This window comes from Neomonachus schauinslandi, chromosome 5 (genome assembly GCF_002201575.2).
Source record: "Neomonachus schauinslandi chromosome 5, ASM220157v2, whole genome shotgun sequence".
Lineage (NCBI taxonomy): Eukaryota > Metazoa > Chordata > Mammalia > Carnivora > Phocidae > Neomonachus > Neomonachus schauinslandi.
Genome location: NC_058407.1, coordinates 72,350,214 through 72,369,477, shown reverse-complemented (window position 1 = coordinate 72,369,477; position 19,264 = coordinate 72,350,214). Strand labels below are relative to the sequence as shown.

The 19,264-nt window shown below is 34.2% G+C and overlaps 1 protein-coding gene across 2 annotated transcripts in view; it reads right to left on the bottom strand.

Annotated features, from left to right (window-relative positions):
• ABCD2 (ATP binding cassette subfamily D member 2) overlaps positions 1-19,264 on the bottom strand; it is a 65,294-nt gene that overhangs the window by 32,798 nt on the left and 13,232 nt on the right. For both annotated transcript variants that reach the window (XM_021690389.1, XM_021690390.1), the window contains exons 4-6: positions 17,282-17,450; positions 15,999-16,093; positions 12,046-12,191 (exon numbers count right to left, since the gene is read on the bottom strand). In XM_021690389.1, the coding sequence (XP_021546064.1) occupies positions 12,046-12,191; positions 15,999-16,093; positions 17,282-17,450 (410 nt within the window). The remainder of the gene's footprint in view (positions 1-12,045; positions 12,192-15,998; positions 16,094-17,281; positions 17,451-19,264) is intronic.

Sequence of the window (19,264 nt, the reverse complement as noted above, 5' to 3'; positions counted from 1 at the left end):
CTTACTTAAATAAACACACTCTTTGTCTTTCAGAGGCTCTCCCTATTGGTGTTTTTGCACCTAGAGATCCATTAAGATTCAAAAAGTCCAAAAACTAGAGACCAAGAGGAAAACAGTAATCAAGATATTTAAACTTCCCCCATATTCTTACTTAGGTCCCTTTCCAGGCCACATCCTCATTTTTTTTTTTTAAAGATTTTATTTATTCATTTGAGACACAGAGATACAGAGAGAGAGAGAGCATGAGCAGTGGGAGAGGCAGAGGGAGAGGGAGAAGCAGGCTTCCCGCTGAGCCAGGAGCCCGATGTGGGACTCGATCCCAGGACCCTGGGATCATGACCTGAGCTGAAGGCAGCCGCTTAACCATCTGAGCCACCCAGGCGCCCCACATCCTCATTTTTTAATCTGCGATCTGAGGCAAAAAAAAGAAAAGCAAGGATCTCACTAACAATACTTTACTGACTATGAGGGCACACTCTCAGCCATGGAAAAAGGAGGCAAACTAGGTCTTCTAACCTCCCTTTTGATCTCCTGTGCTCCTGGTTCTTTAATAGTCATTATTTGGTTTTATATGTATGGATTAAATGATATCCTTCAGTAACATTGTTCTCCTATCCCTCCAAATAGGAAATCCTGGATTTGAAAGGTATTTATATAGAAACAATTCAAAGGGATGTTCATATTTTTAAGTATCTACAAAGCTCATTAGACACATGCATATCTTAGCTTGCAGTGGTGTCAATGTTGGTGTTATTGGTGTTACGTGTTTTGTTTATTCTGATGAACTTCTTAAATGAAAAATCTTTACTCTGCTGCAAAAGACGGTCTCTTCTTTTGACAAGATAAAGGTTAAATAATGACTTTTAATGTCATAATGCATAATGAAAATTAAGATTTGTTTTATATCTCTGCAGGAAGTGTGATTTAATTTTTTAATTTTTTAATTTTCCTTGAAGATTTTATTTATTTATTTGAGAGAGAGTGAGCAAGAGAGAGAGCACAAGCTGGGGGATGGGGGGAGGCAGAGGGAGAAGCAGACTCCCCTCTGAACCGGGAGCCCGACATGGGGCTGGACTCCAGGACCCTGGGATCATGACCTGAGCTGACGGCAGACGCTTACCCGAATGAGTCACACAGGTCCCCTGGCCCCCATTATGCTAAAATTGTCTTGGATTATCCTCCACCCCCAGCATTACAAGGACCTCTGCTTCCAAACAATAGCTTAATATAAGTACAGATTTAGCATACCAAGCAAACAACCTTAGCTGGTGATACTTGCAAGATCAGGCAAAAGAGTAGTAAGTTTTCATAGAAATGTGCCCTGCTGCCAACAACAACCAAGACAAAATAACTTTAGAGTCAGACTTGCCTAAGTTCAAATATTAGCTCCACTCAGCTGGATGACTTCAACCTAAGTTTTCTCATCTAAAGACAGGGATACTAACACCAACTTTATGGGTTTTCATACAGAAAAATTAGAAACATATGTGTAGAATAGTGAGTAATGCATAGCAATCACTTGTCACCTTGTAAAATAACAAAACAGAACAAAACAAACAAAGTAATAAGGCCAGAGATGTCTAGCTCTTGCTAAAGATGCTCCAGGATTCATCAATTATTTAAGAGGTCATAATATTCTCAAAATAAAAATCAATATTAATTCACTTTATGTTAAAAATACATAGGCTGACTCTGGAAAACAGTACGGAGGTTCCTCAAAAAGTTGAAAATAGAGCTACCCTATGATGCAGCAATTGCACTACTGGGTATTTACACCAAAGATACAAATGTAGGGATCCGAAGGGGTACAGGCACCCCAATGTTTATAGCAGCAATGTCCACAATAGCCAAACTATGGAAAGAGCCAAGAGGTCCATCAACAGATGAATGGATAAAGAAGATGTGGTACATATATACAATGGAATATTATGCAGCCATCAAAAAAATGAAATCTTGCCATTTGCAACGATGTGGATGGAACTAGAGGGTATTATGCTAAGCGAAATAAGTCAATCAGAGAAAGACATGTATCATATGACCTCACTGATATGAGGAATTCTTCATCTCAGGAAACAAACTGAGGGTTGCTGGAGTGGAGGGGGGTGGGAGGGATGGGGTGGCTGGGTGATAGACACTGGGGAGGGTATGTGCTATGGTGAGCGCTGTGAATTGTGTAAGACTGTTGAATCACAGATCTGTACCTCTGAAACAAATAATACATTATATGTTAAAAAAAAAAAAAAAGAAGATAGTAGAAGATAGTAGGAAGGGAAAAATGAAGGGGGGGAATCGGAAGGGGAGATGAACCATGAGAGACTATGGACTCTGAGAAACAAACTGAGGGTTCTAGAGGGGAGGGGGGTGGGGGGATGGGTTAGCCTGGTGGTGGGTATTAAAGAGGGCACGTACTGAATGGAGCACTGGGTGTTTATGCAAACAATGAATCATGGAACACTACATCAAATAAATAAATAAATAAATAAATAGAAAAAACTAATTAAAAAAACTAACGATGTAATGTATGGTGACTAACATAACATAATAAAATAAAATTTAAAAATAAAATAAAATAAAATACATAGGCTGATCAACTATACTTCAATTAAAAAAAATGCATAGGCTGTATCATTAAAGACAGGAGTAGAAATGCCAACAAAGAAAGCATGGATTAAATGCTGGCACTGCTACAAGCTGAGATTTCATGTCATAAGCTCTTCTGACTAAGAAAAACAATTGACGAAAACAGAAATTTTTGAAAGTGAATGCAAACTATAAAAGAATCATAGTTTGTTATCTCCCATAAATTTGGGACAGTGCTGGAGAGGCTTTAATTACTATGATTGTCTGAGAAAACATTTAAGGTCAAACACTGCTTTGTTTTTTTTTTTTCTTTTCAATCACAGGTAGATGTTTTTAATATGATTATCTTATTAATCTGAAAATAAGAGGCAGTGAATGCAGAGATCCAGAGATTTGATGAATTCCAGCCCTGGCTCTGAAATGCTATGTAAATCAAGGTATTAAAGTCTCTAATCTCTTTGAACTCCAATTTAATTATTTAAAACATTCTATTTAGCATGACTTATGCAGAGCATAATCAATATGTACTGTTGATACATTGAAAGATAGAAGTAACATTATCTATATTTAATTTTCCTTACAACCTATTTAGTCATGCTATCATTCCTGCATACAATCTAATTTAGGATTTTCATGTTTCATTTAATTTAAAAATGTGGTTCATAACTACTTTATTTATTAAGCATTTAGTCTAGAAGATTAAACTACGTGGTACTTGAATATACTATCCTGTGAATGAAGTAGTAAACAAATACTGAGTTGATAAATGAAATGTTATTTATAATTTCAGAATATCTTCTGGCAAAAGAGAATGAGATGCAATGAGTGTAAGAGAAGTTATTGTCATCTTTTGTTATGTTTCTTGAGGAGCAGTAACAGACTAAAATTTAACATATACGATTATATATATATATGATGTATATATAATAATATGCATATGAATATAAGAAAAATCTGTCATTTACTTATAGAGAGGAGATAAATTCCTTAGGTGGAAACTGGGCAAATGGCAGACCTACAAAGCACCAGATGACTTGAAAAAGTAATTCAGAGAACTTCAGCATAAAGACCACTTGAGCAATGCTTAACAACCTAGGGAATGGGTGCTATGATTTCCAGTATGTACCAATGGCATAATATTAATGGAGTTGAATTAATAAATATTTACCTTTCTCAGCTTGGTGTACTAGGGGGAGGCTGGATAGGACAGACTTGCCTAGAAGTGTCCAAAAGCAAGAACAAAAATTGCGTGCCTGCTTGACTCTGACACATTTCTGATGTATTGAGTCACTGGAGAAACATCCAATTCATGACAACTATTAAAATCCTAACTTTCAAAACCTGGATCAAAGGACACACCGTTATATTGTGGTTTTTCTCATTTTGAACATCTGCAGCATTTCTTGCCTTTCTTGAGGCACTTATTCTGACTTGTATTGAAGTTGGTTGCATGTTTTTGTTTATAACCAAATTTAACATTAGCTCCACATTGAGAGTGACTGTGTCTTACTCATTGTCTATCCTCCATAGTATCTAATAGCAGGGCTTTAATAAATACTTAAAATTTAGAAAAAAGAGTAGAGTATCGACAAAGAATAAAGTACATTAACGTTCCCAAGATATAAAGTATGATATCCTAGCCATTTCACCCCTCCTTTTCTTGTTTTTTTCTCCTTTTAAAAAATATTTAGTTAAACTTAATTTGACCCTTATAATACAATCCTTCTCCCACTTTCCTAACCTTTTATTTCTTAAATTCCAAAGTAAAGGATGGACAGAAATTTGCACAAGTTACCTTTTCATATAAAATTATGGGAAGTCTGAATCTATTTCAGATCTGTTGAATGTAAGTATTAAGGCATAAGGATGGAGTAGTAAGAAGATCATGGTAAAAATTTTTGTCCCAAGATACTTCTACCAAGGAAGGGTAGTGAGAGCAAGAGCTCTGGGAACAGAATTACATAGTGGGTTGGTGCCCAACTGGAGACTGTTGCTGAGGAGAAATATGTACACAAATGGTCCTTTGGATGATTAAGAAAAAAAACAGTAATATAAAGGAACACAAGGGGGCGCCTGGGTGTCTCAGTCGTTAAGCGTCTGCCTTCTGCTCAGGTCATGATCCCAGGGTCCTGGAATCGAGCCCTGCGTCGGGCTCCCTGCTCTGCAGGAAGCCTTCTTCTCCCTCTCTCACTCCCCCTGCTTGTGTTCCCTCTCTCACTGTGTCTCTCTCTGTCAAATAAATAAAATCTTTAAAAAAAAGAAAAAGAAAGGAACATAAGATTTTGCTACCTTTTGTCAATAAACAACTATTTCTTATGTCTTTCTTCCCTCCTTCCTTCCCTCTATGTTCCTCCCCACTTTCTTCTTTCCTCTCCTCACTCTCTTTGCCCCAACCCCTATCAAGATGTTTCAAATCCTATTTTGGTGAATGTTAGTATATAATAATGTTTTGTTAGCAGGTGAGCTAAACAAATAAAAGATTGGGCTTTTGAGGCTTTAATGGCTGAAGATAGAGACATACTACCAAATTACTACGTGACTAATGGGTCATAAATAAGTGGATTAGTGAATGCAAAAGCAGGAAATCACAAATCTACCCTTAGGTAGTTGGGAAGACAGGAAAAACTGCACCAAGAATTGACAAAAGAAATTCAGGATCTGTATCCAACTGGAAGACTTTTCTGGAGGGTCAAGATGGCTAATAGTAGGAAACAATGAGTTTCCATCATCAGTTTGAAGATTACATTACAGTCGCATTACTCAGGAAATTCAGTCTTGAACAGTCTAAAATTGCCCAAATATTTTTTAAAGTCACACTTGAGCAATACTAAGCATTTACCATATATTATTCCATAGATTTAGAGTAGCTAAATCTACATTAGAGATGAAATTTTTCTTTGCTAAAACTTATCAAATGTTCTAGTAGTTATCATACCCAATCATTAATGAAATAGGATAAAAGAAAGCTGTTTTGAAACTAATTTATCTAACACAACTTTTTATTTGTATTCTTGAACTAAGGCCCAGATTTTCGTTTATCTGGTTCTCATTATTAACATTGTTAAAGTATTAGAAGACATTAACTGGAATAATATTGAGGAGATTTCTCAATTTCTTAGGAATTCAGACTTTCCAGCTTGCACACTGAGCCATAGCAACATTCTCTGAAGATGTGGTTTAAAATATGTGTCCTAATTTGCTTAATGACAAATTTTTTCTCTCAGTAGTTCTTTTTTTCTTTTGTATATAAATGACATTACTAGAAACCCACTTTAACAAAATCCACTCCTTTTTTCCCCATGAAAATAACAATTAATATACATTTGATCACTGCGTGGAGATCCATCCTCTATCAAGAAGTCTTTCAGTCAGAAAAAGTGAAAACAGGGAGATTATTGTAATGTCTGTTTATAACTTAAGAAGTTTATTCTGTAGGTACATAAGACTCAATTCTGTATTCACTTTACAGGGTTTTTTTTTCCTGCCAAACTAGTACTTAACCAATATTCTGTTGCTATAAAGTAATGCAATAAACAGATAATATCTCATTAATGAGAATATTCAAAGAAGAAATATTTAAGAATGCCTACTGATAAATACTTTGAAAGAGGTTGTAGCACCTTTCTTTGAAATCATAAATACTTATAAGATTATTTTCAAGTTTTCTTGAAGAAAATAGCAGCATTTAGAATATAAGAAATAAATACATTTAGACTCTCTTGGTTTACATATACATTTCAATATATTTTATGCTTTTTTGCAAGATCGGTCTTATAAAATTTTAAACATAAAAACAAATTTTCATGTTTCTAGAAGTTATATAGTCAAGATAAAATTACTTTTAACAGTAATTATTTTAAAACACTTTAGCCTTAAAAAAAATAGAGTTTGCACTTTCATTTCTCCTTAACTAAGTTACGGTTGACCTTTTGCTTAGGCAACAGTAAATTTTAAAATGAAGAAAAAGTTTCCCAGTGATTTAGGTTTGTTGCAAAATAACACAGGTCTCTCTGAGGGCAAACACTGGAATTTATGTACTTTGTGTTTTCCCCCACTTTTAAAAAATTTGGTAAAATACACATAACATAAAATTTGCTCTACCATTTTTATATGTACAGCTTAGTGGTATTTTTTTCGTTTTTTTGTTTCAGCTTTATTGAGATAAAATTAACATATAACATTGTGTAAGTTTAAGGTATACAACATGTTGATTTGATATACTTTATATAGCAAAATGATTATCACTGAAGTGTTACCTGATGACTCTATAACCTCACACAATTACCATGACTTTATTGTGATGAGAACATTTTAGACTAACTCTGTCAACAACTTCCAAGTATATAATATGTTACTGCTAACTGTAACCACAATGTTGTGCATTAGATTACCAGAACTTACTCATCTTCTAACTAGAATTTTGTATTCCTGACCAACATCTCCCCATTTCCTCTACTCTCCAGCTTCTGGTAACCATCATTCTATTCTCTGTTTCTCTAAGTTTGGCTTTTTTAGATTCCATCTATAGGTGCTATCATATATTGTCTTTCTTTGTCAGAATTATTTCACTTAGTATAATTTCCCCAAGGTCTGTTTCACGTTGTCACATGTTCTCTTGGCTGAAGAAGTTTCCATTGTACCATATCTTCTCTTTCCATTCAACTGTCAGTGGACACTGAGGTTGTTTCCACATTTTGGCTATTGTAAACAATGCTGCAATGAATATGGGAGTACAGGTATCCCTTCAAGATCCTGTTTCCATTTCCTTTAGACATATACAACCAGAAATGGTATTGCTGGATCCTATGATAGTTCTATTTTTTAATTTTTTGAGGAGCCTCCATACTGTTTGCCATAGTGACTGAACCAACTTACATTCCCACCAATAGTGCAAAAAGGTCCTCTTTTCTTCACATCCTTGCCAACACTCGTTATCTCTTGTCTTTTTGATAATAGTCATTCTAACAGGTGTTGGGTGATATCTCATTGTGGGTTTGGTTTGCATTTCTCTAAGGGTAGTGATGTTAGCACCTTTTCATGTACCTGTTGGCCATTTGTCTTTGAAAAAAATGTCTATTCAATTCCTCTGCCCATTTTCAAATCAGACTGTTTGATTTTTTGCTAATGAGTTGTATGTATTCTTTATATTTTTTGGATATTAAGCCCTTATTAGATACAAGATTTGCAAATATTTTCTCCCCTTCTATATGTTGATGTAGGGCCAACCTATTGATTTTTGCTTTTGTTACTTGTACTTTCAGTGTTATATCCAAAAAAATCATTCCCCAGACCAATGCCAAGGAGCTTTTCCCCTATTTTTTTCTAGGAATTTTACAGTTTCAGGTCTCACATTCAAGTTTTCAAAATCTTTTTTTTTTAAGGATTTTATTTATTTTACTTGACAGAGAGAGACACACAGAGAGAGAGGGAACACAAGCAGGTTTCAATCTTTCGCTGTTGAGTGTTATGTTAGCTGTGGGTTTGTCATATATGACCTTTTATAATGTTGAGGTATGTTCCTTATATACCCGCTTCATTGAGAGTTTTTGTCATGAAATCATGTATTTTTTTCAAGTGCTTTTTCTTCATCTATTGAGATGATCATATGATTTTTATCTTTTATTCTATTAATGGGGTACATCACACTTATTGATTTGCATATGTTGAACCACCCTTACATCTCAGGATTAAATCTTGCTTGTTCATAGTCTGATTCTTCTAATGGGCTCTTAAATTTGGTTTGCTAATATTTTGTTGAGAATTTTTGCATCTATATTTATCTGGGATATTGGTCTGTAGTTTTCTTATTTTGTAGTGTCCTCATCTGGATAAGGGTAGTGCTGGCCTCATAAAATGAGTTTGGGAGTACTTTGATCTTTTGGAAGAGTTTGAGAAGATTGTCATTAATTCTTCTTTAAATTTGTTAGAAATTTACCAGTGAAACCAACTGGCTTGGACTTTTCTTTGCTGAGAGATTTTTCATTACTGATTCAATCTCTTCACTTGCTATTGGTCTGTTCATATTTTCTTTCTTCATGATTCATTCTTGGTTAGTTGGATGTTTCTAGGCAGTTATCCATTTCTTCTAGGTTATCCAATTTGTTGGTATACAATTGTTCATAGTAGTCTTTTAAGACCCTATATATTTTTGAGGTATCAGTTGTAATGTCTCTTCTTTCATTTCTGATTTTATTTATTTGAGTCTTCTTTCTTTTTTTTCTTATTTTAGCTAAAGGTTTATCTTTTGTTTATCTTTTCAAACTAGTAGCTCCTAGGTTTGTTGATCTTTTCTATCATTCTTTTTGTCTCTATTTCATTTATTTCTGCTCTGATATTTGTTATCTCCTTCCTTCTGTTAACTGTGAGCTTTATTTGTTCTTCTTTTTCTAGTTTGTTGAGGTGTAAAGTTAAGTTTATTTGAAATCTTTTTTCATCTTTATATAGGCATTTACTACTATAAATGATCCTCTTAGAATGGCTATTATAGGGGCGCCTGGGTGGCTCAGTCAGTTAAGTGTCTGCCTTGTGATCCCAGGGTCCTGGGATCCTGGGACCTGCTCAGGGATCCAGGGGCTCCCTGCTCAGTGGTGAGCCTGCTTCTCCCTCTTCCTCTGCCTGCTGCTCCCTCTGCTTGTGCTCTCTCTCTCTCTGTCAAATAAATAAATAAAATCTTTATTAATAAAAAAGAACTGCTATTGTAGCATCCCATATGTTTTGGTTTGCATTTTCATTTGTTTCAAGATTTTTTAAAATTCTCTTTTGATTTCTTCTTTGAGCTGTTGGTTGCTCAGGAATATTATTTAATTTTCACATATTTGTAAATTTTCCAGTTTTCCTCCTATTATTGATATCTACTTTCATACCATTGTAATGGGAAAAAATACCTGGTATGATTTCAATCTTCCTAAATTTGCTAAGACTTGTTTTGTGTCATATGATATTCCTAGAGAATGTTCCATGCATGCTTGAGAAGAATATGTATTTTGCTGCTGCCGGATAGAATGCCTGCATATGTCTGTTAGGTCAATTTGGTCTGATGTATGGTTCAAGCTCAATGCTTCTTGTTAATTTTCTGTCTGGATGATTTTTTGTTGTTGAAATTAGGGTCCTGAAGTCCCCAACTATTAATGTATTATTGTGTAACTTCCTTCAGATCTGTTAATTTTTGCTTAATGTATTTAGGTGCTCCACTGTTGGGTGCATATATATGACAACTATTACATCTTCTTGACAAATTGACCACATTGTCATTATATAATGATCTTTGTCTTTTGTTAACATTTTTCACTTGAAGTCTATTTTGTCTGATATAAGCATAGCTATCCCGGCTCTCTTTTGGTTTCCATTTACATGGAATATCTTTTTCCATCCCTTCACTTTCAATCTATGTGTGTACTTAAAGCTGAAGTGAGTCTCTCGTAGACAGCATATAGTTGGGTCTTATTTTTTCATCTATCCAGCCACTCTACGCCTCTTGACTGGAGAATTCAATCCATTTACATTTAGAGTAAGTGTTAATAGGCAAGGACTTACTAATGCCCTCTTATTGTTTTCTGGCTTTTTTTTGGCATTCTCTGGCTCCTATCTTCCTTTCTTACAGCCTTCCTTTGTGAATTGATTATTTTCTATAGTAGTTCTCTCTCTGATTCCTTTCTCTTGATCTATGAATCTACTATAGGTTTTTGCTTTGTGGTAACAACCTAACTTCAATTGCATACAAAAACTTTACCCTTTCACTCTCCCTCTTTTAAGTTTTTAATATCACAACTTATCTCTTTTTATATTGAAATTATACTAATTATAGTTATTTTTAATACTTTGTCCTTTATACTAATATTTAAGTGGTTAACACGCCATCATATTAGAATATTCTGAATTTGACTACATATTTACTTTTACTGGTATATTTATATATTTTCATGTTACTAGTTAGCTTCATTTCAATTTCAAGAATTCCTTTCAGCATGTCTTGTAAGGCAGGTCTAGTGGCAATGGATTCCCTCAGCTTTTGTTTGTCTAGGAAAGACTTTATTTCTCCTTAATTTCTGAAAGATGATTTTGCTGGATTATGTACTTTTCTATGCCTTGGAAATATCTTGTATTGCTCAGGTCACAGCTATATTCAAGAATAATGTCTTTCATATATATAAGAAATCTAAAATAGCTAAAAATATAAAATTTATATATATGATTTTATTTGAATTAAGAGAGTAGAATTCTGTGATAGAATATTTTCCTCGTGATTTTATGCCTTATAACCTAAATTAAAAAAATAAAATCAGTCTACTTAACACACTAATGTCTGAAACTTAAGCTTTGGCAGGATAATTTAGTCGTCAGATTCAGAAGGTTTCCCCAAAGACTTTAAAGCATACAGAGGAAGAGACAATGATTCTGGTGCCGCAAAATGTTATCTATTTTATGGTAAACATAAGAATTCATGACACTGCTCACATCCCACATTTTCTTATTGCCAATGCAGTTCATTCTCCCATACTTCAAGTAGCATCTTACTACTAACACAAATCATACTTTAAAGCAAAGAGCCCCACAAACCCTCATGTGCCTAACTACAACATGTGGTCTAAAAATTAGACCGGTGGCAGGATGGTACAAGCACTTTTTAACAAGAGAAAAGGGGCAAGAGAGACATGTGATAGTACCATACTTGATGTAACTTTTATATTTGTTCTGGTTCTGTACTTCCAGCCTAAGTGCTCTATTAGGTTCCACAGCATAGTCTTCTAATACATTAGGAGTGCTCTGTGATTTCTACCTAACCCAGGGTGATGACAGATGGAAAAGATGAGCATGAGTGTGTCTCTTCTTCAAATTTCATTTTCTCTCATCCACAATAAATATTCCAAATCCTCAAGTATAACTTTGTATTTAGATGTTTCTAAATTGTGATGAGGAAAGATGGCTAAAGACTTCAGAAGAAACAGTATTCTTTTAAAATATTTCTATGCTTTACACTCATTCCTAATTTTTTAAATTAAGGTAGTTTCAAATCATTAATTAATAATATAGCATGACTGTAATAAAGACTATTTTATGGAGGCTCTTAAAACATAGTGAACAATTTTAGAACCTATGAACGTATGCAGCTTGATAAAGAGATTAGTATACTATCTAAGTACAATTTTGTCTGTGAGAAGAGATAATCTGAAACCTCAGGCAATCAAATTACTCCTTTGACTAGCCTGCTCTTCCTTGAGATTAACATCTATAGTCTTTGAGGGCTCATTATATCTAGATAGATGTGAAATAAAAAGAAGGGGTCTTGTCCTGGAAACTCTTATAATCAAAGCAATAATAAAACTTTTTTGGATAACTGAATTGGTATTTCCTTAATAGTTTCTCTCAATGAAAACATGCTTAAAGATTATAAACTGAGGAGCCTAAGGAATCAAGATAATTCAAAAGCAAACTGAAATTTTCTTGTGATATAAAATATGTACCTACCTTTGTGGAATATAGAACATATGTTGGGGAGGTGGTTTATAGAGGACTCCTTCATACACAGGCCAGAGCCCACTTAAAATTCTGAAGAGAGAACTTTTCCCACAACCATTAGGACCAGTTATCAAAAGATGCATTCCTTCTTGTACCTAAAGTAAGAAATAAAATTACAAACTGCAATATTTTAAAATGATTTCATTTGGCAGCGTTTAAAAGTGATTTGTTTTTTAAAAACTTTCAAACACATGATAACCCAGGGTATGCAAGGAGTAAAAAAAAAAATATCAGGATGGAGAACATCAAATTTGGCTTTTGACTATGCTCTGAAGCTAAAAGCATGATAAAATAATCCAACTTCAAAGGAAATGGATTTTCTTGGAATGAGTACTGCCTTTCTAAAATTTTAATTGCGGTCTCATCATCAGATACTACATACATATGTAGAAACACAGCCACATGGGAAATAAGAAAGTATAAAATTTTTAATTAAAACACATTACATTTTACTTTATTTATATTAATATTTGGTTAAATTTATATTGAATTCAAATAAAACTTTGTTGTATTTGTCAGTTGGAGTTATTAGCTACAAAACTATTCTAAGATCCAGCTGGGTAGCTTAATTTTATACTTCAGCAGTCTGAAATGTTACACAATCACAAAAGCCCATAATCAGACAGAAGAAATGATTCTAATTCTGTTTTATTCACAGATGGAGAAAATACATTTACCAAACCAAGACAGAGGAAAGCAAGAGGATTATAATTTAGTCTTATGTCTAGGAATGAATTTAAAACCTATATATAGGGGCGCCTGGGTGGCTCAGTCGTTAAGCGTCTGCCTTCGCTCGGGTCATGATCCCAGGGTCCTGGGATCGAGGCCCGCATCAGGCTCCCTGCTCAGCGGGAAGCCTGCTTCTCCCTCTCCCACTCCCCCTGCTTGTGTTCCCTCTCTCGCTGTGTCTCTCTCTGTCAAATAAATAAATCTTTAAAAAATAAATAAATAAAACCTATATATATATGTACATATATATATATATATATCATAGAAGTTATTTATCCATTATCAACTGGATGCTTCTTTTTAGAATCTTCCATCTTATTTGTCATTTAAATTTAAACAGTTAAATTTCATGAGTTCCCATTCCACCCAATAGGATCAGGAAGTTGTCTTAGTATGGTATTTAAAGAGTATTGGAAAGAACAAGGGAAAGGAACAGCAGTTAAAAATGTGCTCTAAGAACAATGATAACATTTCTAAGAACAAACAATATTTTATAATGGTGATTAAAAAGTGAATACAGCATCAAAATATGAGAGGCAGAAATCTACAGTATGCTTGTAGATAAAGCTTTGTATAATATGGATACAAATATCTAAGTATTAATGATATAGAATATATCATATTGAAAATTCAAAGATGAAAAACATTATATTACTTGGATTATGCCAGTATAAGGGGTTAGTTCCATGTCTACACATTGTGAATAACATAAGCTGAAATCTTTTTGTTGAAAGAAGGTGGTGGAGAGAGGGAGGAAGGGAAGGAAAAGAGAAGGGTTGGGATGGAGTTAAGATAAAGGAACTAGGAATGTATATAATAAGTACATGTAAAGCAAAAATAGTTCAGTTATATAGTCTGTCTAAATAATTAGACATTTCCTTGGTAAACATTGATTATTTACCACGTGCCAGACATTCTTCTAGGCACAAGGGATACCCAGGGCTACCCAAGACAAACTCTCCTGTTCTCATGGTTTACATTCCAATGGGAAAGATGGCAAAAAAGACGTGAACAAAAATTAGGTAGTGATAAATACTATTATAATAGCAAAATAAGAAAGATGCATTTGGGAAAGATGATGGCATTATGAGGTTGGAGGTGGTGGCGGGGGGTGAGGAGCGCTTCTTTTGATTGGGTGGCTAGGAAAATCCTCTCTTGAGGAGGAAATATTTCGCCTGAGCCTGGGCAATAAGAGAAAACCAGTCAGAGCTGGAGGAGGAGCATTTCAGGCACTGGAGGCAGCTACCACAAGGACATAAGACAGGAGTGAGCTTGAGTCTAAACATTTTACTATAGACATTTTTTCCCCCTAATTGTAGCCAAACTGAAAAGCTATTTTGATAGAATAAAGTTCAAAGAAAATCCCGGGAAGAGCCCCAAAAGAATTAATTTTGTGATTTGCTGTGCTTTTTCACTAGAGAGAGGGTTAAGGAAGTTTAATTTTGTAGAAGCATGAATACTTCCCAAATGATTTTTTTAAAGGTATGTGCCATGGCAAAAGGCATATTCACAAAATATTTTAATAGCATCATTCTCAGGAATTCTCAGATTTTTAACACATTTGGAGTCATAATAGAAGCCTTTTCTACATTCAAATTATTTTATTGGCATAAGTGTTCTTATGTTTAGTAAACAGCCAGTGTGAAGCAAAAATAATTCCCACATCCATTGAATTTTCTTCTCCAGTTTTTTAATTCCACAATGTCTACAAAAGGATGAGAACCTTTTCCTCTAGAAACCTGTTTATTTGTCAATGCATACAGGAAACAGAACTTTTATTATATTTTAGGGAACTGACACTTTAAATAAACCCCCCTGAGTCAGAAAAATACCAATTATCATAAAGTGTACTATATTAACATATATCTTTGTAGAAGTTCAAAATTCATGACATTTTCATTAGATTATTTTAAAATTCATTTTTTATAAAAAAATAAACTGAGCCCTGAATTTTTTTCACAGAGCATGATGTGTCCACAATAATGTAGTTAGTAGGTGCCAGAATTCAAGACTTAATTCTATTTAATAAATGGAGCAATAAGAATTGATATTACAAAACCTAACCTGACAAATTCTATATAAAAAGTCATAAATTATAAATTGCTAAACTATTAATAAGTAATTAAACATTCCATGTATGCCTCTTCAAGTAGTTTTATTTCAAATCTACTTAAGATTATGGTGCATCATTAACACCTTATCGGTACTCATGATCAGATCCAAGTAAGTAAATCACTCTGTAGGTCTATAAATGGAAAAATAAAACCTAATCAAACTGTAGTTAGAACAGAATTTCCCTTATATTTATTAACACAGAATTTCCCTATGTTCAGTACATATCACCTTCCAGCACATTTACTCATTTGCAGACCCATTTTTAAAAATAATCCTAGACTGAGGTCCATACTAAAATCATTAGTACATGTATTATCATGCTTGCAGTTCTGTTACCAAGTCCAATCATGTCTTTGTTTGAACTACACTTAGAAGCCTTCATTAAAGTCATTTATGCTTATCTGCAAATTATTGTGTACTTAAATTCCAAAATGTATGTTCAAATTTTATAGTGTTTTAAATTAGGGCCTCAGGTTTGTTAAAGAAATTTTTACATCTTGATTTCTGTAATCAAGACATAGAACAATAAATAACAAATATCTCTTATTCTCAACAAAATTAAAAACTAATCCACGAATCTTCTATTTTTTTCCAGATGGAAGATGAGATTATTGGAAATATAAATTAAATTTAGAAAATATTCAATAATGGAGGTAAACTTGCTAAGGACCTCTTTCTTCATATTTTAGTAAATATATTACAATATAGGCTTATATATTTTGAATAATCCCTATAAGGAAAAAAATAAAATTTATTTCCAGATATTAATTTCTGATGAATTTTTCTATTGTTCCCAAAAGTTACCTTGTATAGGCCCTCAGTGCACTGAGAAATTTTGATTTTCAACCTGGCAAAAAAGCAGTAGAAATCAAATTTCTCTTTCTCTTTGTTTTCTGAAGAAGTAACTGCTTCTGTAATTGAGCCACTGTGCATACCTTTCTTGATTTCCCCTCCTTTCCATATGCTCCTCCAAGTATTTAACATAAGGTACATGAATTCTGAGTTGTTTTGTATTAGTGTGATGGCAACAATCAGAAGATTCTTGAATATCATCTTACTTTGAAGTTTAGCCTGGAAGCCACCACTTCCCCCGTTGGTGTAATTATGGGAACATTTTCACAAATAATTCCATGATCCACATCAATAACTCTTCCTAAAAGTTAAGGAATAGTTTAAGTTATAAAGCTACTACATGTTGCATCTACATCTAAAGCAAATTTTAATGTAAATGTGGATTCTGACACATATATTTGGAAAATCTTTCTTTCTCAGAAACATGATTTTACAATAATCTAATGTCAATGTCATAATGAGAGCATGATGGGATAAACTCGATCTGATAGAACCCAGCCATATTCTTTACAATTATTTATTTCACTAAATTAACCCTTCCCACAGAAAAAAAAAATGCAGCACTGCAAAAAGGGAATTAAGACAAGGAAGAGTACAATTTTTAAAAATGTGATAACCAAACTTAAGTTTAAAAACTTCATAGAATCACAGACCTGTACCTCTGAAACAAATAATACATTATATGTTTAAAAAAAAAAAAAAAAGAAGATAGTAGGAAGGGAAAAATGAAGGGGGGGAATCGGAGGGGGAGACGAACCATGAGAGACTATGGATTCTGAGAAACAAACTGAGGGTTCTAGAGGGGAGGGGGTGGGGGGATGGGTTAGCCTGGTGATGGGTATTAAAGAGGGCACGTTCTGCATGGAGCACTGGGTGTTATACGCAAACAATGAATCATGGATCACTACATCAAAAACTAATGATGTAATGTATGGTGATTAACATAACATAATAAAATAAAATTTAAAAAACTTCATAGAAGGATGAAGAACAATAAGATGTTAGCTCTAATTCTGTGTTTGAATTTTAAAAGCAAACAATTTGGGCAGTTTCCAAAACATATGGTCAGTTTCCAAAAATAATTCTAGAAATTTGTCCTAAATACAAGTAGCATAATTTTTTTATGGTAATGTTAGTCACCACTCCTCAAATTGCGACACTAATTTTAGGAAGAACTGTTTAAATAAACAAGTATTAGTTCTTTGTAACCGTTAAACGCTATCTTCTAGAAATGTTTGGTTCTGTTGCTAAAGTAAACATTTAAAGGGGCTCCTGGGTGGCTCAGTAGTTAAGCGTCTGACTTCGGCTCAGGTCATGATCCCAGGGTCTTGGGATCGAGCCCAGCATCGGGCTCCCTGCTCCAGAGCCTGCTTCTCCCTTTTCCCCTGCTCATGCTCTTTCTCTCTCTCTCTTTCAAATAAATAAATAAAATCTTTTTTTTTAAGTAAACGTTTAAATTTAGGAAAATATAAAATATTTCATTCAATACCTTTGATCTCCAGTGCGTCACTGAGGGGTAATTCTACGTCAGCTCCATTCTTGCTGTGGCTTTCAGACTCTTGCATGAGAGTAGCTCTCTTATAAATGCCTCTTTTCACTTCATCAAAGACCCAAAACATATTGTACACTCGAGCAGTATAGCCCGCTAATTCTGTGATCTAAAACCAACACGGAGGGGTAAAATAGAGTTAATATAACCAAGATGGACTTTTTGAAAAAGATATGCAATACTATTAGCATCCTGATTTAATGTTAAAGATCTTATTTTACTATGCATGAAAAAAAATACACCTGATAACTATCACAAGTAACAGTAAAAGGCTTACCCAGAGAGCAACATAGCAAGGTGTCAACATCAGGAATTACAAAACCTGTAAAACATTATTCGTTCAAGCCAGGGTTCAAAAGAAATGTAAAGATTTCTGAATGTTAGTGAGGCCTAAAGATCCTTCAGTCAAATTTCTGATTTGGCTCCATTTACATGACAAAATTTCATTTCCAGAAAATGAGAAATTTTGTGAAAAACTTAAGGTCATAATGATCTTTTGTTTCAATATCTTTCTGCAATTTAAAATAGAAGATTTTAAATATAAGAAAAACATTTTCTTTCTTGTTATGAAATGAATGTTTCTGAGTCAAATTGATTGTCAACATTCCTAAGCTTTACCAAAGAAAATACCTGTCAGAAGATATCAATATTGGGAGTGAGCTCAGTGAAAAGCTACAAATCCTTTTCAGTCCAAATCCCACGATTCAGCTTCTTTTCAAGACAAACATGATGTACATGCCCAAAGAAAAACATTAAATATGACTTTTATTCTAGGGGAGATTATAAAATGAGATCAAGCTCTGCTTTTTGTCCATAAGGCTCAATAGAATAGGGTCTTGCTCTTATTCTGCCAGTTATTAATTTAGGTGGAATCTCCTGCTGTTTTTCTTTTAAAAGAACACCTTGTTATCAGGGTAATGTGAAAGGTGATTCATCTCCTGTCAAGACCACCTTTCTCAGTGAAAAGGAAAGCACAAAAACCATTCCCTTTTAGGAATATTTACTAGGAAATTGGCACCAATAAGCAAGGCATGTCACTAATAAACTGTGGAATAATACAACAATGCTGACATTTGTGTAAGATTTATGCGTGTGTAAAACCTAAGCCATAAATGAGTAGGTGTTTTTATCAAAAGCCTTCCACCACATGTCTCCACCGTGTGAGAGGTCTGTCATTAGCATTGTATTTCAGTATATTAATGTTGTAACTATTTAAGGGGTAATTTCTTTCTTTTTTTTTTTTAAGATTTTTATTTATTTATTTGACAGAGAGAGAGAGACAGCAAGAGAGGGAACACAAGCAGGGGGAGTGGGAGATGGAGAAGCAGGCTTCCTGCTGAGCAGGGAGCCTGATGTGGGGCTCGATCCCAGGACCCTGGGATCATGACCTGAGCCGAAGGCAGACGCTTAACGACTGAGCCACCCAGGCACCCCTAAGGGTTAATTTCTAAAATGTTATCTTGAAGAATCTCTTGAGTTCCCCAGTGGAGGAAAACAGCTAAGAATTAACAAAATACAGATTCAAAAGAAACCTGGGTAAATATATTTGCATTGAGAAAAATATCCAAAACTAAATGCATGGGTCAGTTAAAGAAAGGCAGGAGGCAATGAGTTAACACACTAGGATGCATGATGGGCAGAGTGTCTGAAAAAAACTGAGAATGTGACTGTGGGCAAATTACTTTGGGATACATGGCAGGGAGTTTGCCCTAGGACTCTTAACACTGAAAAGGAATCTTGTTCCCTGTAGAACTAGCAGAGAGAAGGTTTGGTGCTTTCATTTGCTGTCACAGTGGTAGTAAGATTCTTTAGAAGTGAGCATTCTATGATCCCAAGCACATTCAGGGAAAATAAAGCAAAATGAAATTATTTCTTGTATTGGATACAATGTAGAAAAACTAGTCAATATTCTTTCTGTGACTT